At 33.9% G+C, this 22,170-nt stretch overlaps 1 protein-coding gene across 2 annotated transcripts in view; it reads left to right on the plus strand.

Annotated features, from left to right (window-relative positions):
* AFG1L (AFG1 like ATPase) overlaps positions 1-22,170 on the plus strand; it is a 203,576-nt gene that overhangs the window by 94,342 nt on the left and 87,064 nt on the right. For both annotated transcript variants that reach the window (XM_043592064.1, XM_043592063.1), the window contains exon 8: positions 11,930-11,988. In XM_043592064.1, the coding sequence (XP_043447999.1) occupies positions 11,930-11,988 (59 nt within the window). The remainder of the gene's footprint in view (positions 1-11,929; positions 11,989-22,170) is intronic.

Below are 22,170 nucleotides of genomic sequence, written 5' to 3' on the forward strand. Positions count from 1 at the left end.
TGACAGTATCATAATTTGTGGTACTTACCCCTGGGGAAATATGCAGTCAAGTATTTTAGAATTTAAGGTATACTTTTCAAATAAGTATAAATAAGGTAAAAGAAAAAATATTTCTTAGAGCAAAAACTAGAAAGCAGAAGAAACAGAAAATAAGTATGCACAGAGCATGAAACAAGATCAAGCATGTCAACAGGAAATATCAATGGGATACATTTATCTATTAAAAACTAAAACTGATATGGCTGAGTTCCTAGCTCAAAGCCCTAAGCTTCTAGCCAAATGGCCTTCTTGCAGACAATAATAATAAATTCTGAATAAAATATATAACACAACTATCTGAAGGTCTTAGAGAGTGAAAAAATGCTAGGGCAGATAAGACTTAGAAGTAGGTCCAAAATTGGAGAGAATATCTTTCTTAATGGTTGTCACCTTTAGGGCAGGTAAAGTTAGTACTGCGCTGAATGACTGAAATTCTGATAGAAAACCCACAGTTTTTCTGGCCTGAAGTACCAGATGCAGAGTTTGGGGCTAGCATTACTGCAGAGAAATGAGAAGTGAATCCCAGAATAAACTAGATGGCTGTAGCTCTAAGTTCTGTGTATAAATCCTGCCCAAGTCTCTGATCTCTGAACCATACATTTGCAGAGTAGATCACAAACTTCCTAACTAAAGGTAGGGTCCTGAACTGAGATTTCTGTTTGTAGTTCAAGTCCATCTAAGGTAATTTCTTGCTAAAACAAAAATATTGACAGTCTTCAGAGAATGAGACAGAATCTACAAGGCCCAGAACACAATCTCAAAGTGAAGAATGAGTAAAGTATGACCCAAGAGAAAAAACAATCAACACAGACCAACCCCAATAGACTTTAAAGTAACAATTATAATAATAATTGTTAGAGAAATGAGTTAAAGAAGATATGTTCATAATGAATGAAGAGATAGGAAATCTCAGCAGAGAAATAGAAATCATAAAAAAGTTCTAAGTTTAAAATTTAGAATTAAAAAAGACAGTATCTTACATGAAAATTCACTTGATGAGCTTAATAGCAGATGGAAATAACTGAGCAGAGAGTCAGAGAACTTGAAATTATCCAATGTGAAGAATGGAGACCAAGTGATAGAAGAAAAGAAATAGAGCTTTAAGAATTTGTAGAACCATAACAAGCTTTAGAACATAGTTCTAATTGGAATCCCAGAAGGCAAGAAGAATGAGGCAGAAAAACTTTTGAAGATAATGATCGCAAATTTCCTAATCTGTGGGAGACAAAAATCTACAGATTCAAGAAACTCAGTGAAATTGAAGCGGAGGAAATACAAGAAAACACTGCTAGGCATATTGTAGTCAAACTGCTAAAAACCTAATGTAAAACAATCTAGAAGCATCCAGAGAAAAATAGCATATTAAATACAGGGGAACAATGATTAGCTTCTGATGACTTCCATTAGGAACTATGGAGGCCAGCAACCATGGAACTACGTCTTTATGCTAGGGGAAAAAACCCATCAACCTAGAGTTGTTTATGAAACAAAAATTTCCTTCAAGAATAAAGACAAATTATTGTCTACACCATGATAAAAAAGTTTCTGTATAGCAAAGGAAACCATCAACAGAATGAGAAATCAATAGGAGAAGGTATTTGCAAATGATATATCCAATAAGGGGTCAATATCCAAAATCTATAAAGAACATAAGAAACTGAACACCAAAATTCCAAATAATCCAATTAAAAAATGGGCAGAGGGCTGATAGACATTTTTCCAAGGAAGACATCCAGATAGTCAATAGACACATGAAAGTGTGTTCAATATCACTAATCATCAGTGAAATGCAAATCAGAACCACAATGAGATATCATCTTACGCTTGTCAGAATGGCTAGTGTCAAGAAGACAAGAAATAGCAAGTGTTGGTGAGTATTTGCAACCTTTGTGCCCTGTTGGTGAGAATGTATATTGGCATAGCTACTGTGGAAAACAATATGGAGGTATCTCAAAAAATTAAAAATAAAAATAGCATATGATCCAGTAATTTCACTCCTGGGTATTTAGTGAAAGAAAATGAAAACACTTATTTGCAAAATTATATGCACCCTGATGTTCATTGCAGCAATATTTACAGTAGCCAAGATATGGAAGCAGCCTAAGTGCCCTAAGTGTCCATTGATAGATGAATGGATAAAGAAGATTTGGTGTATACACACACACACACACACACACACACACACACACACACACAATGGAATACTACTCAGCCATAAAAAAAACCAAGATCTTGCCATTAGTGACAACATGAATGGACCTAGAGGGTGTTATGCTAAGTGAAAAAGTCAGACAGAAAAAGAAAAATATCTTGTGATTCCACTTGTATGTGGAATCTAAAAAAGAAAACAGAAAAAAACATAAATACAGAGAACAAACTGGTGGTTGCCAGAAGGGAGGATGGGCAAAATGGGTGAAGGGGAGTAAGAGGTGTAGGCTTCCAGTTATAGAATGAATAAGTCATGGGAATGAAAGGTATGGCATAGAGAATATAGTCAATAGTATTGTAATCGTGTTATAGGTAACAGATGGTAGCTACACTTGTGGTGAGCATAGCGTGATGTTTAGACTTGTAAAATCACTGTGTTGCACACCTGAAGTAATATAACATGGTGTGTCAACTATAGTTCGATTAAAAAAAAGGAATAAAGACAAAATAAAGACGTTCTGATAAAAAAAAAAAAGAAGTAAAGAATTCATCACCATTGGGCCTGAACTATAAGATATTCTAAAAGAAGTTTTTCATAGGGGCGCCTGGGTGGCGCAGTCGGTTAAGCGTCCGACTTCAGCCAGGTCACGATCTCGTGGTCCGTGAGTTCGAGCCCCGTGTCGGGCTCTGGGCTGATGGCTCAAGAGCCTGGAGCCTGTTTCCGATTCTGTGTCTCCCTCTCTCTCTCTGCCCCTCCCCCGTTCATGCTCTGTCTCTCTCTGTCCCCAAAATAAATAAAACGTTGAAAAAAAAAATTTAAAAAAAAAAAGTTTTTCAGGTAGAAAGTAAATGATAATGGATGGACACTTGGATCCTTAAGAAGAAATGAAGAGCATCAGAAATTGTAAATATTGTGGTAAATATAACTAGCTTTTCTTCTTAATTTTTAAAAAATAGAAATAATTGGTTTTCATGCAATTATAATATTATCTTCTAGGGCTTATTATTATATGTAGATATGATGTCTATGATACCCATCCCATAAAGTGGGAAGTTTGGGGGTACTTATATTGATGTAAGTTTTCTACACTTTTTTGTGAGGTGATACGATATTGATTCTAAGTAGAGTATGAAAAGTTAAGGATATATATTATAGCCCATGGAACAACAACAAAAATAAAGCCCAGAAGTCAGATGAAAAAGGAATTTAAGAATAAATTCAAATAATCTGAAAATGTCAGGAAAAAATGAACAGAAGAAGAAAAAACAGGGGGGATAAAAAGAATACTAATAAAATCAAAGACCTAAATATTATGGATATACCCTTACTTCCTTGCTGCTTGGTGGCATTGCTCACTTTTCCAGGGTGGTCTAGTGCCACTCTTATCTCTGTAAAGCTGTCTTTGAACCATGATAAACTGAATAGCTTTGTGCTCTGTGTATTATGTTTATACCTTCTGTCCCTTTTCACCTTGAATCATGGTTATGGTCTGGTTGTGTCTGTCAGCTGTGGTAAGCTGAACGGGTCACAACATGGTTCTGAAAAAGTCCACAAGTTTTAACATCATTAAAGACCTTGACTCCTAGGTATGCCAATCACTGGCAGGAAATTCAACAAATTACCTGAAACTCTCAGTATCAGTTTCTTTATCTGTAAAAGGGAGGCAGAAATACCTGCTTTGTTGTGTTACTGTGATTTGCATACATTGCCAATCGAATTGCCTGATTCCTAGTAAGTATTCTGTAAATCCTAGTTTATTTATTTATTTCATTTATCTTTTGTCTTTAGCACTCATTTCAGCATAGCTATATAGTAGGAATTCATGAATGTATGTTGAATATAAAATGATAATATAACATCCAATGGGAACATTTAATTAGCTGTATTATCAATGCATTTAGTAACTATTGCATCTCCAATTAGTTGTTTGTTTTTTTTTAAAGCTACATAGTACTTGCTTCTTAAATGGTCTAAAGGGACCATTTTCTTTTAATCTATACTAAAATAAGAATCTCCTGGAAGGATAAATCAGATTGGTTCCATAAAGCCATGCACTTTTTTTTGTGTTAATTTATAGGCACACTCCTTTTAATTATCTGTCCTAAAAGTTTTCTTACTCTCAACAGATATGTACTTATATAAATAAGCATTATACCCTGTTACTTTTGACACTTGGAATTCTTTTTTAAGTTTTTATTTTAATTCCAGTTCATTAACGTACAGTGTTATATTAGTTTCAAGTATACAATATAGTCATATAATACTTATATACATCACCCAGTGCTTATCATGGCAAGTGCACTCCTTAATCCCCATCACCTACTTAGCCCATCCTTCACCACCTCCCTGCTGGTAACCATCAGTTTGTAATTAAGAGTCTGTTTCTTGATTTGTCTGTCTCTTTTTTTCCATTTGCTTGTTTGTTTTGTTTCTTAAATTCCACATTTGTCTAAAACGTCTAAAACCATGGTATTTGTCTTTCTCTGACTTATTTCACTTAGCATTGTACTCACCAGCTCCAATCATGTCATTGCAAATGGCAAGACTTCATTCTTTTTTATGGCTACATAATACTCCATTGTGTGTATATGCCACATCTTCTTTATCTATTCATCAATTAATTGTAAATAATGCTGCTATAAATACAGGGGAGCATGTATCCCTTTGAATTAGTGTTTTTGTATTCTTTCAGTAAATATCCAGTAGTGTGATTTCTGGTTTGGAGGGTAGTTCTATTTTTAACTTTTGGTGGAACCTCCATACTGTTTGCCACAGTGGTTGCACCAGTTTGCATTCCCTCAAACAGTGCATGAGGGTTCCTTTTTTTCCACATCCTAGCCAACACCTGTTGTTTCTTGTGTTGTTGATTTTAGCCATTCTGACAGATGTGAGGTGCTATCTCACTGTACTTTTAATTTGCATTTCCCTGATGGTAAGTGATGGTGCATATCTTTTCATGTGTCTGTTGGCCATCTGAATGTCTTCTGTGGATAAATGTCTATTTTGGATAAATGTCTATTTGTGTCTTCTGCCCGTTTTTTAATTGAATTATTTTTTGGGGGGGTGTTGAGTTGTATATGTTCTTTATAGATTTTGGATACTAACCCTTTATCAGATGTGTCATTTGCAAATATCTTCTCCCATTCCTTAGGTTATCTTTTAGTTTTGTTGATTGTTTTCTTTGTTGTGCAGAAGCTTTTCATTTTGATGGAGTCCCAATAGTTTATTTTTGCTTTTGTTTCCCTTGTCTCAGGAGGCATATCTAGAAAAAAAGTTGATACAGCTGATGTCAAAGAAGTTACTGCTGTGTTCTTTGCTACAATTTTTATAGTTTCATGTCTCACATTTAGGTCTTTAATCCATTTTGAATTTTTTGTGTAAATGGTGTAAGAAAGTAGTCCAATTTCATTCTTTTGCATGTTGCTGTCCAGTTTTCCCAGCACCATTTGTTGAAGAGACTGTCTTTTTCCCACTGGATATTCTTTCCTGCTTTATTGAAGATTAATTGACCATATAGTTGTGGGTTTCTTTCTGGGTTTTCCATTGTCTTCTATTTAACTATGTGTATTTTTGCCAGTACCATACTGTTTTGATTACTACAGCTTTGTAATATAACTTGAAGTCTGGAATTGTGATACCTGTAGCTTTTCTTTTCTTTTTCAAGATTTCTTTGCCTATTTGGGGTCTTTTGTGGTTCCATGAAAATTTTGGAATTGTTTGTTTCAGTTCTGTGAAAAATATTGGTGGTATTTTGATAGGGATTGCATTAAATGTGTAGATCACTTTGGGTAGTATAGACATTTTAACAATATTTGTTGTGCCAATTTGTAAGTATGGAATGTTTTTCCATTTCTTTGTGTCATTTCAGTTTCTTTCATCAATGTTTCATAGTTTTCAGAGTACAGGTTTTTCACCTCTTTGGTTGGGTTTATTCCTAGGTATGTATCTTACTGTTTTTGGTATATTTGTAAATGGGATTGTTTTCTTAATTTCTCTTCTGCCTCATTATTTGTGTGTATAAATGCAACAGATTTCTGTGTATTGATTTTGCATCCTGCGACCTTACTGAATTTATTTATCAGTTCCAGCATTTTTTTGGTGGGGTCTTTCAGGTTTTCTATATAATGTCATCTGCAAATGATGAAAACCTTACTTCTTCCTTACCAATTGGATGCCTTTTATTTCTTTTTGTTTTTTGTGTGATTGCTGTGGCTAGGACTTCTAGTACTCTGTTAAAAGATAGTGAGAGGGGACATCCTTGTCTTGTAGATCTTCAGGTAAAATCTCTTAGTTTTTTTTCTGATTGAGGACGATGATAGCTCTGGGTTTTTTCCATATATGGCCTTTATTATGTTGAGGCATGTTCCCTTTGAATCTATTTTATTGAGGGTTTTTATCGTGAATGGATGTTCTACTTTGTCAAATGCTTTTTCTGCATCTATTGAAATGATCATATGGTTCTTATCCTTTCTCTTATTGATGTGATTGGTTTGCAAATATTAAACCACTCCTGCAACCTAGGAATAAATCCCACTTGATCATGGTGAGTGATTTTTTAATGCATTGTTGAATTTGTTTTGCTAGTATTTTATTGAGGATTTTTACATCTATTTTCATCAGATACATTGGCTTGTAGTTTTCTTTTTTTGTGATGTCTTTAACTGGATTTGGTATCAGGGTAATGCTGGTCTCATGGAATGAATTTGGAAGTTTCTTTCCTTTTCTAGTTTTTGGAATAGTTTGAGAATTATAGGTATTAACTCCTGTTTACATTTTTGGTAGAATTTACTTGTGAAACCTTCTGATTCTGGACTTTTTGTTTGTTGGGAGTTTTTGATTACTTATTGAATTTCTTTTCTGGTTATAAGTCTGTTCAAATGTTCTATCTTTTCTAAGAATTTATCCATTTCTCCTAGGTTGTCCAATTTGTTGGCATATAGTTTTTCATAATATTCTCTTATAATTGTTTATATTTCTGTGGTGTTGGTTGTTATTTCTTCTGACTCGCTTGTGATTTTGAGTCCTTTCTCTTTTTTTCTTGATAAATTTGGCTAGAGGTTTGTCCATTTTACTGATTTTTTGGTTTCATTGATCTATTCTGTTATATTGTTTTTAGTTCCATATCATTTATTTCTGCTCTAATCTTTATTATTACCTTCCTTCTCCTGGTTTTAGATTTTGTTTGTTGTTCTCTTTATAGCTCCTTTAGTTGCAAGCTTAGGTTGTTTATTTCAGATTTTTCTTCTCTTGATGTAGGCCTGTGTTGCTGTAAACTTCACTCTAATCTAGACTGCTTTTGCTGCATCCCAAAGATTTTGGACCATTGTGTTTTCATTTTCATTTGTTTCCATGTACTGTTTAAATTTTTCTTTGATTTCCTTGTTGACCCATTCATTGTTTAGTAGCATGCTATTTAACCTCCATGTATTTATAGTCTTTCCAGATTTTTTCTTGTGTCTAACTTCTACTTTTATAGCCTTGTGGTCAGAAAAGATTCATGGTATGATTTCAGTCTTCTTGAATTTGTTGAGGCTTATTTTATGAACTAAAATGAGATCTATTCTGGGGAATGTTCCATGTGCACTTGACTATAATGTGTATTCTGTTTTCAGATGGAATGTTCTGATTATATCTGTTAAATTCACTTGGTCCAGTGTGTCATTCAAAGCCATCGTTTCCTTGTTGATTTTTTTGTGTAGATGATCTATTGATGTAAGTAGAGTGCTAAGTATTATTGTATTATTATTATTATCTATTATTATATTGTATTATTATTGATTAATTCTTTTATGCTTGTTACTGTAATTATGTTTATTATTAACTGTTTTATGTATTTGGGTCCTTGTATGTTGGGCACATAGATATTTACAATTGTTAGGTCTTGTTGGATCGTCCCCTTGGTTAGTATATGGTGTTCTATGTCTCCTGTTACACTCTTTGTTTTAAAGTCTATTTTGTCTAATGTAAGCATTTTTACTCTGGTTTTCTTTTGATAACTATTTGCATGCTAGATGTTTCTCTGTCCCCTTACTTTTAATCTGCAAGTGTCTTTTGGTTTGAAATGGGTCTCATGTAGGCAACATATAGATGGGTCTTATTTTTTTTTGTCCATTCTTTCACCCTGTGTCTTTTGATTGAGGCACTAAGACCATTTACATTCAAAGTAATTATTGATAGATATATATTTATTGTCATTTTATTATTTGTTTTGTGGTTGTTTGTAAAGATTTTCTCTGATCCTTACTTGCCATTTTTTTCATGTTTTGCTGAATTGTTTAGTGATATGTTTGGATTTCTTTCTCTTTATTCTTTACATATTTATTTGTGGTTTTTGATATATGGTTACCATTAGGTTTGTATATAACCTCTTCTGCGATGTTTGGATTTTTAAGGAAAATATCTGTATATCCATGTACATTAGATCCTTGTAATTACTTTAAAAATCCTCTTTGCATCTGTTTCATCTGTAAGTATTATTATAGTTATTCACTGTGGAGAATGTAGAGGTCCTTATAACCATTCTCAAAAAATGAATGTGCCATAATTCCAGTATACTCTCTTATATGACCAAGTGCTCACTTAACTGTGTTTAGAGGTCGTTAAAAAATCGTAGGCAAGAACTTCTGGTGAATTTTTAAACAGTATTTAGTAAACAATGACAAATGTTGATATAAATGTATCATAAAATCTTTGGGAAAAATCATATTAAACGACTAGTATGAAAAAATTGGTAGCTAAATAACATTTCAGGAGATGGATCTGTTGCATTGATAATTAGCATAATATTTGAATTGCAAAAAACTCTTCAATTTAATGAGTACAGCTCTTTTTCACTTAAGTGTCCTATAAAAACCTAAAGGTTTTCAAGCCAAATGAATTTTGTTTAGAATTCTGTTTAGAAAATACTTTTCAGAGCATAAAGTTTGAATTGTATATCTTTATAAACACAGATTTTTAAAAAAGTTAACCCTTTGAAAAATTAACTCTTGAAGACTTACAGGTATTATTATTTGATTTTGCTGATGAGTGGAAACTTTTAATCAAGACTACTGTAAGTGGGGCTTTACATCCTACTTTACAAGTGGGTACATTGTCATGGACCCACTAAAGGGTGCAGGCTTGTTAAGTTACAACTCAGAGCCTTATGTGTCCATAACAAAGATGTTATTCTGTAATTCCAAAAGGTTACCTTAACATAGATAGACTTTCATTAGTGTGATGTCTTAGTGTTAATTCTATAACATTGTGTTCTTCAGTATTCCCTTTGGTATTTTTCCCAATAAATTTTAGAAGAACATATTAAGGTATAATATACAATAATTGGTACATATTTAAAGAATACAATTTATAAAATATTGGCATGTGTATACATCTGTGAAATCATCACCAAAGCCAATATAATGAACATTTCCATCACACTCAAAACTTTGCTCTCTCCCTTTTTTCATCTGTCCCGGGTGTCGCTGTCATCCTCCTTGCCCCTTCTCTAGGCAACCACTCATTTGCTTTTTGTTATTGTAGCTTTAATGTGCTTTTTCCAGAGTTTTGTATAAATGGAATCAAACAGTATGTACCCTTTTTTTTTTAATGCCTGGCCTCTTACTCTGCATAATTATTTTGAGATTCATCTATTTTGTTGTATGAATAGTTTATCCTTTTTATTGCTAAGTAGTATTTCTTTGTACAGAAATGCCACAGTCTGTTTATCCACTCACCTAGTGATGGACACTTGGATTGCTTCCAGTTTTTGGCCATTGTAAATAAAGCTGAAGTTTTTAGCTTTTATGAATAAAGCTGCTATAAACATTGAGTGTATTTAAAATTATTTTATTTTATTTTATTTTAAAAATTTTTTTTTCAACATTTATTTATTTTTGGGACAGAGAGAGACAGAGCATGAACGGGGGAGGGGCAGAGAGAGAGGGAGACACAGAATCGGAAACAGGCTCCAGACTCTGAGCCATCAGCCGAGAGCCCGACGCGGGGCTCGAACTCACGGACCGCGAGATCGTGACCTGGCTGAAGTCGGACGCTTAACCGACTGCGCCACCCAGGCGCCCCAAGATTATTTTATTTTTTTAACCACTTAGTCATAATCATGGCTGTCAACTCTTATCATACAGCATTATTTTTATGCACCTTTCCCAGCAACTTGGTAATTAGGGAAGACTATGAAAATAACTAATTTTATAACTCATTTTCTACATTTTAGCCATTTTACTCATTTGAGGTATTGACTATAGGAAAGGAAAGCTCTCATTTTGAATGTTGAAATTCCAACAGTCTGGCCAGCATTATCTTACCTTTTATAATATCTCTAAATAAAAATATTAAATGTAACTGAATTAAAGCCTCTGGTCCTTAAGTAACCAAAGAACTTTGCAAATACTTTATACACTGTAATGATATTGTGATGGATATTTTTCTAAAGAGAATAAATGTTTTTTAATGACCATGTTTTATTTCTATAAGCAAATGTGGCAGTTGAAGTCTGTCTCAGTTATCACATTTTCTATAAACAAGGAAATCTAGAAAGAACCCTATAATGCAATATTTAAAAGAAAATTGAGACACATAATCTAATTCATGAGTTTTATTATTGAGAAAGTTTTTACTGTTCTTCACATTTTTATACTTAAAAAAAATCTCATTACTTTAGATTTTACTTTTAAGAGGAATGTTTTATATGCAATAAAAGTTCAATCTCTTGAATAAAATTCCAAGTCTTTTTTTTAGAAGGGAAGAAAAAAGGAAGAGTAAAATAAAATATGCAAAATTTAAAATTTGTTGCCCCTTTTCACTTTTTTGCGCTTGATGGTATGTGTTTATGTGTGTGAATATGTGTCTAAACATACGTACAGTGACACATGCATATATGAAAATTACCATTGTAAAGCACAAGATACGAGCAACTTATTATTTATAAATGCATTAAATTTATAGTCTATTGAGAATGGAATGTTAATTTTGGGGTAATTTCTTTTAAAGTAAAGTGGCCTTGGGGCGCCGGGTGGCTTGGTCGGTTAAGCGTCCGACTTCGGGTCAGGTCATGATCTCGCAGTCTGTGAGTTCGAGCCCCGCGTCGGCTCTGTGCTGACAGCTCAGAGCCTGGAGCCTGTTTCGGATTCTGTGTCTCCCTCTCTCTCTGCCCCTCCCCTGTTCATGCTCTGTCTCTCTCTGTCTCAAAAATAAATACACGTTAAAAAAAAAAATTAAAAAAAAAAAGTGGCCTTAGTGTTATTCACCTTTATGTTAAATATATAACTTTGATACAAATATATGCACAGCTCTGTCTGTTGATGTATTTTATTAAAAGGCTAATCTTGTCATACATTTTTAATTATGTACTAAGAATTTTTACTATAGATTGAGATAGAAGACAATATAATTCCTTTACTAGTAAAATTCTATATTTTCAAATATTAAATACTTTTAAGTATATATCTTGTGTTGAGTTATTGACTTAGGAATATTTGTGATATCTTTGAAATTCTTTCATTGCTTTTTATTGTACTTTAAAGCTAATTTGATTGAATGTCTTTTGATCTTCTTTCTGTAATTATTAATTTTTCTTCTTATTAAGAATGAATTTTGTATAATACCAGAATGGATATCATTTTGGTTATTTTGCTTTTGCATGTTTATCTTTTTTATAAATAAAAGCTTTATTTCTCAGGCCAAAATATGAGTTAACACTGATTTTAAGCTATGTAAAATGCTAATATCAATTTTTTCTTTCAGATCTCTATAAAAATGGACTCCAAAGAGCTAACTTTGTACCATTCATTGCTGTTCTAAAGGTAAGAAAAATCACTTACTTGTGTTCACTGATTAATATCATATTGATTGATAATTAAGGGCTTTTATAGGATTGCCTATGGTCTTTCATTCAAGCAGAATTCATTTTGATATTAGATAGTTATAGTCAAAGACACTAAAGGAGAAAAGAATGTTTTTTATATAGTATTCATCAATGTGTACACAGGAGAAATTATAAAATATAGTCTAAATTATTGTCTAACTGAAACATTTGATAGTTTGCATTTATAAATTCTAATTTGAGGTTTGCTCATAAATATTATAGTGCAGTATTTAACCTTATACATTGATTTCTGAAAAAAATGTTTAATGTTCTCTATTTCTTTCAGGTTAATGGTCTTTAACGTGTTTTCTCAGCTATTAAAGTTGCTATTCTAGAGTAGCATTATTACAAAAATATTCTAATATATTTAAATGTGATTGCCATCAAGTTATGAAATTATGTCAAGTTGAGGCACCTAAATAGTTTAAATATTTGTGTGTATCATCACTGCATGGAGTTTGAAATAGTCTTCATTACAAGATGATTAAGAATAAAATAGCCTCTTTTTTCACTGTTAATTTAAATAAATTTTTATACAATTATTCGATAATTCTATATTTTACCAATACTTATTGAGAACCTACTATGTGCAAAGTGCTACTTTGGGCATGATGGGTAATGCAATCATGAAATAGGCTCTTCTTGCTTACAAGTCATTTATAATCTAGTTGGGCACATGGGACATACACAAATATCTATAACACAAAGCAAAATGAAGTACCAAAAACAGTACCAAAAATAAGCATATGTGCCAAAATATAACTCCCATAATTCTTAGGTACATAGTTTTTCCCAGTCTATAGCAATATAACTGAAGAAGGGATGAGGTTGTATTATTTTTAAAAACCTAAAACCTCAAAAATTCTTATCAAGAAGGAGAAGTAAAACTATTTTTTTCTACAAGTATTCTAAAGATACAGTCAGATAGTCTTTTTCAAATTGTTGCTACCAAACTTTATTCCCTGTGCTATACTTGGGAGAATTAAAACATCTTTTTCCTTGAGCAATTTTAAGTTCCCAGAGGTTTTTAATTTCTCTGAGATATTTATAGATGTAAGGAAAAGTACTCTTTGAAGATTTATGCTGTTAGTATTTTTTTCCCCTTTATATTCATGTTTTGCATTTGGGGGGAAGGTAAATGTACAGTGTTTTCTTCATGCTGGGAATCCAAAGTAATTTGGTACATGTAGATACCAAAATATAAACAGGGAAGCTAAGAAAAATGGGTACTAAAAATAGTATCTTCATGTAGCATAAAATATACAAAATGTAAAGAGAGAAGGCTCACAGAATGAAACAAGTTAAAGGTTCTCAGGGAACTTTGTATGTATACTTTTTATTTTTTAACCACAAACCTTATTTTTCGGCCAGTAATTTGTCATACTTTAATATATAAATATATAATAGCATTATTAATAAACAACTAAATTGGCCAGATTGGGTTTAATTTTTTCCCTTTTTAACCCTCTCTCTCTCTCCATATATATATACTATATATATATATATATATATATATATGTATATATATATGTAGTATATATATAGTATATATATAGTATATATATATAGTATATGTATTGTGCGTATATATATATATATTTGTAGAGAGGAATGAAAAAAAATATATATATATACACACACATACATATTTGTAGAGAGGAAGAAACCCAAACTTCCCAAATTATCCAAATTTGAAATTGAACAAGAACTGAAATAAATGTACAATTTGAAATTGAACACAAACTAAAATTCCTAGGAAACTGAATATCTTATTGGATAAGAAAGTATTTAAAATGTCCCGTTTATTCAAAAGACTTTTCACATGTAACAAAACATCAGCCAGGTAAATATATGCTGTGGCTGGTTTCCCTGGAGCTTTTTTGGTAGGCATATGAGGTTTCCTTCGTAAGGAAAGTTTGTTTCATATTTATTTAAATGACATTTCGCCTATTCACATATGCTAGTGTTACTCTTGCATTTTGACCCAGCTGAGAGAACTGTATAGCAGAAGTCAATCTTAAAACTAATAGAGAATCTTGGTTTAATAAAAAGAGACTATAAACCAGATAGAAATTTATTTGGGGAAAAAGTACAGTGTATATTCACTTTTTCTTTTATGTCCTCTCCTATAAACCAAGTGATAACAAATTGGTAATTCACTACAAGAACTTGTGATTTGTTGCTTGGAGTATTGCAAAAAAACAGAGACTATATAAGTTCTTAGTAAACAATAATATTTTTATAAGATAGTAGGAATGATGAGGAGGACTAATATGCTGTTAAAAAACAAAATGTGGTATATTCATACAATGAATTATTGTTTTGCTATAAAAAAGGAATGCAAATTTTGACATTTGCTACATTACAGATGAACCCTGAGAACAAAGGACAAATATTATATGATTCCACTTATATGATGTGCCTAGAAACGGCATATTCAGAGAAACAAAAGTAAAATAGAGGTTACAGGGGCTGAGAGGAGTGGGGAATGGGTAATTATTATTTCATGGGTAGAGTCTCTCTTTGGGATGATGAAAAGGTTCTGGAAATAGACATTAGTAATGGTTGTATAACATCATGAATGTACTTCATGCCATTGAATTGCACACTTAAAATGGTTAAAATGATAATGTTTTTGTTATGTATATTTTACCACAATTTATTTAAAAAAAGAAAAGATAAAGCCATAGTACTGGAAAGAATATAGAAAATGTTTAGGTATATCTCCTCTAGGAAGCCCCCCTGGAGAACTCCTTCAAGCAAAGCAAGGCAAAACCAAAACAAAGCAAAACCTAACCCTTACGTATAATTTCCACTGCCATTTAAGTGGGGAGGCTCCAGTTTTGCTCTTACTTGCATTTTCTTTGAATTTATCTTGCTCTTCATTTTCTAATTTACTGAGATTAATTTTTTTTAAATCTATTTTCAACCTTCTTTCCTAACTGCATTTAAGGCTATTTATTTTCCCGTAAATAGCTGCATTCCTTAAGTTTTTATATTTAGTATTTTCACTATTAAGTTCAGAGTATTTTCTAATTTCTATTGTGATTTCTTTTTTAACGCATGTGTTAGCTAGAAGTATGTTTTTTAATTTCCAAACAAGCATATGAAATTTCCTGTTGTTATTATTTTCTCAACAAATGCTTAATTGCGTTGTGGTGGGAGGATATGCTCCATGCAACTTAAATCCTTTAAAATTTGTTGAAATTTCCTTTATGGCCTAATATATGGCCAATTTTTATAAAAATATTCTTTGTATTCTCGAAAATAATGAGTACTCAACTACAGTTGTATGTGATAGTATATATAACACAGTACACCCATTAGATTGGAGTTGTTAATTGTGTTCAAATTTTTATTATTTTTTCCCATCAATTATTATGAAGCTTATGGAAAACATCTCTCACTATGATTATGAATTTATTTATTTCTCTGGTAATTCTGTCATTGACCTTAACATATTTCGAGGCTGTAAGTTGCATGCAGATTTAGAATGATTAAATATTGCTTGTGAATAGAACTTTTATAATGAATTTTTTTACTAAGTAGTGATGCAAGCTTCTTTGTTGTTACAAGCATAGTCATAATTGTGGAAGCATTTTTGTCATATCTGCTTTAAATTGCACACGCATAGGGTAATTTTATCAGATAATTTTAACATTTTTGTCATCTTTTTTTTTTTAATTTTTTTTAACGTTTATTTATTTTTGAAACAGAGAGAGACACAGCATGAACGGGGGAGGGGCAGAGAGAGAGGGAAACACAGAATCGGAAGCAGGATCCAGGCTCTGAGCCATCAGCCCAGAGCCTGACACGGGGCTCGAACTCGCGGACCGCGAGATCGTGACCTGAGCTGAAGTCGGACGCTTAACCGACTGAGCCACCCAGGCGCCCCCTCTGTCATCTTGATGTTTTTTTACAGTGTAAGATCTTCCTAGTTTTTGGTGTGAATGAATTTATCTAGTGATTGTCTTTTTATAGTGTGAGATCTTCCTGGTTTTTGGTATGAATGAATTTCATTTGAAATATGGACATTTTCATAATCTGTCATGAGACTTTGGATCTTATTTAAAAAAATTTTTTTATTGTGGTAAAGTATATATAACATAAAATTTACCATTTGAACCATTTTTAAGTGTACAATCAGTGCTGTTAAGTACATTCACATTGTTGGGCAACCATCATCACCACCTAGCTCTAGAACTTCGTCTTCCCAAACTGAAATTCTGTACTCATTAAATAATAACTCCCCGTTCTCCTCTTCTCCCAACTCCTGGTAACCATCATTCTACTTACTATCTCCATGAATTTGCCATTTTTAGGTACCTTATATAAATGGAGTCATATGATATTTGTTCTTTTGTGTCGGGGTTTTTTCACTTACATAATGTCTTCAAGGTTCATCCATGCTGTAGTATGTGTCAGATTCCATTCCTTTTTAAGGAATAAGATTCCATTATACATATATACCACTGTTTGTTCATCTGTTCATCTATTGATGGACATTGGGTTGATTCTACCTTTTGGCTGTTGTGAATAATGCTGCTGTGAACACTTGTGTACTAATATTTGTCTGAGTCCTTTTAATTCTTCTGTGTGTAATCATTGTAGTTTTGATTCATGTTTCTCAAGTGATCAGTGATGAGTAACATATTTGCGTGTGCTTATTGGCAATTTGTTTGTCATCTTTAAACTTGAGTTTTAGATGGCTTTTTGGGCACTATTCTAACAGAAGGATAGGCACTGTCTAATTATTGCTAGATATAGGGGGCAGTCCAGGTTCTTTATCAGCATCTATAGAGCAGGTACTCCTTGTTTTTGCTGGTGGAGAGGTTCCACTGACATCATCGGGGTAGGGAAGGTGGAGTGCTCATTATTGACTGGCAGGGATGAATGTTTCTTTTTTTTAATTTTTTTTTTCAACGTTTATTTATTTTTGGGACAGAGAGAGACAGAGCATGAACGGGGGAGGGGCAGAGAGAGAGGGAGACACAGAATCGGAAACAGGCTCCAGGCTCTGAGCCATCAGCCCAGAGCCTGACGCGGGGCTCGAACTCCTGGACCGCGAGATCGTGACCTGGCTGAAGTCGGACGTTTAACCGACTGTGCCACCCAGGCGCCCCTGAATGTTTCTTTTTTTAAAAAATATTTATTTATTTAAGTAATCTCTACCCCCAACATGGAGCTCGAACTCACAACTCTGAGATCAAGAGTTGCACGCTCCACTGACTGAGCCAGCCAGGTGCCCCAGGGTTGAAAGTTTCAGTTCCCCACTTAGCCTTCTCTGATGTCACTGACAGGAGTGTTGGGATGCCTCATTAACAGCCTTGTGAGAATGTACTTCTAGACTCCTCTCAGCCTTTGCTGGAAAGGGTGCAGGTGGCATCAGTTTTTTCCACTGCGGTGTTTGCCACAGTACAAGTTATTGTTGAAAAGTTTCTTCTTTGCTATGCTGCCTTTTTCCTGGGTCCTCCCTTGTCCATGTCCATTGGCATTCTGGGATGCTGGCTTCTTCAGTTCCAAGTCTGGAATACATGAATTGAACAGAAAAGCAGAGAACTCACCATTCTGTTGTTTCTCAGGTCTTGCGATCCCTACCTCTTTTTTGTTATACTTTTTAGTATGTACCTATGTTTATTTTATATGTGATCTCTAGGATTTTAAATTGTACATGTCAGGAGGGACAGAGAAAGGATATCCACTCCATCTTCCCAGAAGTAGAAGTCATTTTATTAAATGTCCTTGTCTGCTAATTCCTTCATTTCTGTCATTTTGGTTTTGTTTTTGTGTTCTGATTTTAACCTCCCCGCCACCCCCCCCCCCCCCCCGTTGTGAGTCCTCCTTTCCTGATTCTTGGCAAACTTAATAGTTTGTGATTGGATGATGAACATTGTGGTGATTATATTGAGTGTTACTTCCTTTAAGGCTGTTGAATTTTATTTTGGCAAGTGGTTAAGTTGCTTGCAGATCAGCTTTATCCTTCTGAGGCTTTTTAATTAATGTTTATTTATTTTGAGAGAGAGAGAGCACGCAAGTGGGAAAGGGGCAGAGAAGGAGAAAGAGAGAATCCAAGCAGGCTCCTCACTGCCAGCACAGAGCCTAATGCAGGGCTTGATCCCACAAACCTGTGAGATCATGAGCTGAGCTGAAATCAAGAGTGGGACACTTAACCAACTGAGCCACCCTGGGTGCCCCTTGAGGCTTGTTTCTAAGCTTTGATAGTATGTCTCAAGTAGCCTTTACTCTAAGACTATTTTACCCTTTCTTCTAAATGTGACCCTTCTAGAGTCTCTACTGAATCCCCTTAGTGTCACCAACTTCTCTCTACTCTGTCTGTTCAGAATGCTTGTATCTCCCAGCTTTCTGTGGATTGTTCTTTCCCCAGTCTTGTGAAGTTTCACCTTATGCACGTGCAATTTAATATTCAGCCAAAGATTACAGACATTCTCTATGCAGATATTCTAGAGCTCTGTGTCTGCATAGCTTCCTCTTTTACTGAACTCTGCCATGCAAATCCCAACTGCCTCAACTTCCTAGAGCTCTGATCGCTTTCTCCTCAACTGATTTAGACTGCTGTGCTGCAGTCTAGAAATTGCCTCTGACAGAAAGCCATGGGAAGTATAATGCTTGCTTAACTGGTTTATTTCCCACATCTCAGGGATTGTGTCTTTTGCTACTCATTGTATTATGTCTGGTAGTAGAAGTTTTAAATGTTTTGTCCAGTGTTTTAGTGCTTAATGGCAGGAAGGCAAAATTGACTTCTAAATACTCTGTTTTGGCCAAAAGGAGAAGTCTCTTAGTTTTTTTTTTTATTGAACTATAATTAAAATTTACCATTATATTAGCTTCAGATGAAGCTAATCAACATATTGATTCAACAATTCTGTCTATATATTACTCACTGTTCACCACAGTAAGTGTAGTCACCATCTGTCACCAAACATTATTGACTATGTTCCTTATGCCGTACTTCTCATCTTTGTAACTTATTTTATAACTAGAAATTGTACCTCTTTTTAAAAAATTTTTATTTATTTTATTATCTTTTCAAATTTAAATACGTTAGTTAACATATAATGTAATGATGAAATTCAGGAATAGAATTGACTGATTCATCACTTACATATAACATGCAGTGTTCATTCCAACAAGTGCCCTCCTTAATGCCCCTCAGCCGTTTAGCCCATCCCTCTGCCAAACACCCCACCAGCAACCCTCAGTTTGTTCTCTGTATTTAAGAGTCTCTTATGGTTTTTTTCTCTCCCTATTTTTCTTATTTTTACTTCCCTTCCCCTATGGTCATCTGTTTTGTTTCTTAAATTCCACATGAAAGAAATGATATTTGTCTTTCTCTGACTGACTTATTTTGCTTAGCATAATACTCTAGTTCCATCCACATTGTTGCAAATGGTAAGATTTCGTTCTTTTTGATCACCGAGTAATATTCCGTTGTATGTATGTGTGTATGTATGTGTATATGTATGTATGTATATATGTGTATATATACATATATGTATATATGTATGTATACATACATATATGTATGTATACATATATATGTATATATATGTATATATACATATATATGTATGTGTGTGTATATATACATATATATGTATGTGTGTGTATATATATATATATATATATATGCACACACACACATACCACATCTTTATCCATTCCTCGGTCAATTGACGTTTGCGCTTTTACCATACTTTGGCTGTTGTTGATAGTCGTGCTATGAACATTGGGGTGCTTGTGCCCTTTTGAATCAGCACTCCTGTATCCTTTGGATAAATACCTAGTAGTGCAATTTCTGGGTTGTAGGGTAGTTCTATTTTTAATTTTTTGAGGAACTTCCAAATTATTTTCCAGAGGGGCTGCACCAGTTTGCATTCCCACCAGGTGCAAAAGGGTTCCTCTTTTCTGCATCCTCGCCAATGTCTACTGTTGCCTGAGTTGTTAATTTTAGCCATTCTGACAGGTGTGAGGTGGTATTTCATTGTGGTTTTGATTTCTCTTTCCCTGATGATGAGTGATGTTGAGCATTTTTTCATGTGTCAGCCATCTGGATGTCTTCTTTGGAGAAGTGTCTATTCATGTCTTTTGCCCATTTCTTCACTGGATTGTTTTTTGGATGTTGAGTTTGATAAGTTCTTTATAGATTTTGGATACTAACTCTTTATCTGATGTCTTTTGTAAATATCTTCTCCCATTCCGTTGTTTGCCTTTTAGTTTTGCTGATTTTTTCCTTTGCCATGCAGAAGCCTTTTATCTTGATGAGGTCCAGTAGTTCATTTTTGCTTTTGTTTTCCTTGCCTCTGGATACATGTCAAATAAGTTGCTGTGGCTGTGGTCAAAGAGGTTGTTGCCTGTTTTCTCTTCTAGGATTTTGACAGTTTCCTATCTTACATTTAGGCCTTTTATCCATTTTGAGTTTATTTTTGTGTATGGTGTAAGAAAGTGGTCCAGGTTCATTCTTCTGCACATGGCTGTCCAGTTTTCCCAATACTGTTTGCTGAAGAGACTGTCTTTTTTCTACTGGATATTCTTTCCTGCTTTGTCAGAGATTAGTTGTCTATATGTTTATGGGTCCATTTCTGGGTTTTCTGTTCTGTTCCATTGATCTATGTGTCTGTTTTTGTGCCAGTACTATACTGTCTTGATGATTACAGCTTTGTAATACAGCTTAAAGCCCGGAATTGTGATGCTTCCAGCTTTGGTTTTCTTTTCAACATTACTTTGGCTATTTGGGGTCTTTTCTGATTCCATACGGAAATTTGTACCTCTTAATCCTCTTTATCTATTTCACCTGCCAAGAACCATCAGTTTGTTCTCTGTATTTAGGAGTCTGTTTAATTTTTGTTTCTTTATTCATTTGTCTTTTAGATTACATGTATAAGTGAAATTATATGGTATTTGTCTTTCTCTGACTTATTTCACTTAGCATAATGAAGGTCCATCCATATTGTTGCAAATGGTGAGATTTCATTCTTTTTTGTCTGGCTGAGTAACATTCCATTGTGTACATCTACCACATCTTCTTTATCCATTCATCTATTGAAGGACATTTGAGTTGCTTCCATATCTTGGCTATTGTAAACAATGCTGCAGTGAACACAGGGCTGCATATCTTTTTGAATGAATATTTTTGTTTTCTTTCGGTAAATACCCAGTAGTGGGATTACTGAATAGTAGTATGCTATTTCTATTTTTAATTTTTTGAGGAAACTCCATACTGTTTTCCATAGTGGCTACACCAATTTACATTCCTGTCAGGAAGATTCCTTTTTCTCCACATCCTTGCCAATATTTTTCCTTCTTTCCTTCCTTCCTTCCTTCCTTCCTTCCTTCCTTCCTTCCTTTCTCTCTCTCTCCCTCTCTTTCTTTTCTTTTGTAGGCTCCATGCTCAACATGTGGCTTAAACTCCTGACCCTGAGATTAAGAGTCACGTGTTCTACCAACTGAGCAAGCTGGCCAGGCATCCGAGTTATTTCTTGTGTTTTTGATTCTAGCCATTCTGACAAGATGTAAGGTGATGTCACATTGTGGTTTTGAATTACATTTTTCTGATGATGAGTGATATTGAGCAGTCTGTTGCCTGTCTGTATGTCTTCTTTGGAAAAATGTCTTTTCAGGTCCTCTCTCCATCTTTTAATCAGATTACATGGGGCTTTTTGGTTTTGAGTCATATAAATTCTTTATATATTTTGGATATTAACCTCTTATCAGATAAGTCATTTGAAAATTATCTTTTCCCATTCAGTAGGTTGCCTTTTCACTTTTTAATGGTTTCCATCATCTTAGCTTTTAATTGAAAATAAGAAGACAGGATATTTTGTAATTTAGGAGCTCAGAGCCATATTTTTTTTTTTACAGATACTTTAAAAATATAAATAGGATAACTTTTTTTAAAAACTTTTTTATTTACTTATTTTGAGAGAAACACAGATATTGTGAAAGGGGGAGGGGCAGAGAGCGAGGGAGAGAGAATCCAAGCAGGCTCTGCACTGCCAGTGTGTAGAGCCCGACATGGGGCTTGAACTCATGGAAATGTGAAATCGTGACCTGAGCTGAAACCAAGAGTTGGATACAGAACTGACCAAGTCACCCAGGTGCC

Source organism: Prionailurus bengalensis, chromosome B2 (genome assembly GCF_016509475.1).
Source record: "Prionailurus bengalensis isolate Pbe53 chromosome B2, Fcat_Pben_1.1_paternal_pri, whole genome shotgun sequence".
NCBI lineage: Eukaryota > Metazoa > Chordata > Mammalia > Carnivora > Felidae > Prionailurus > Prionailurus bengalensis.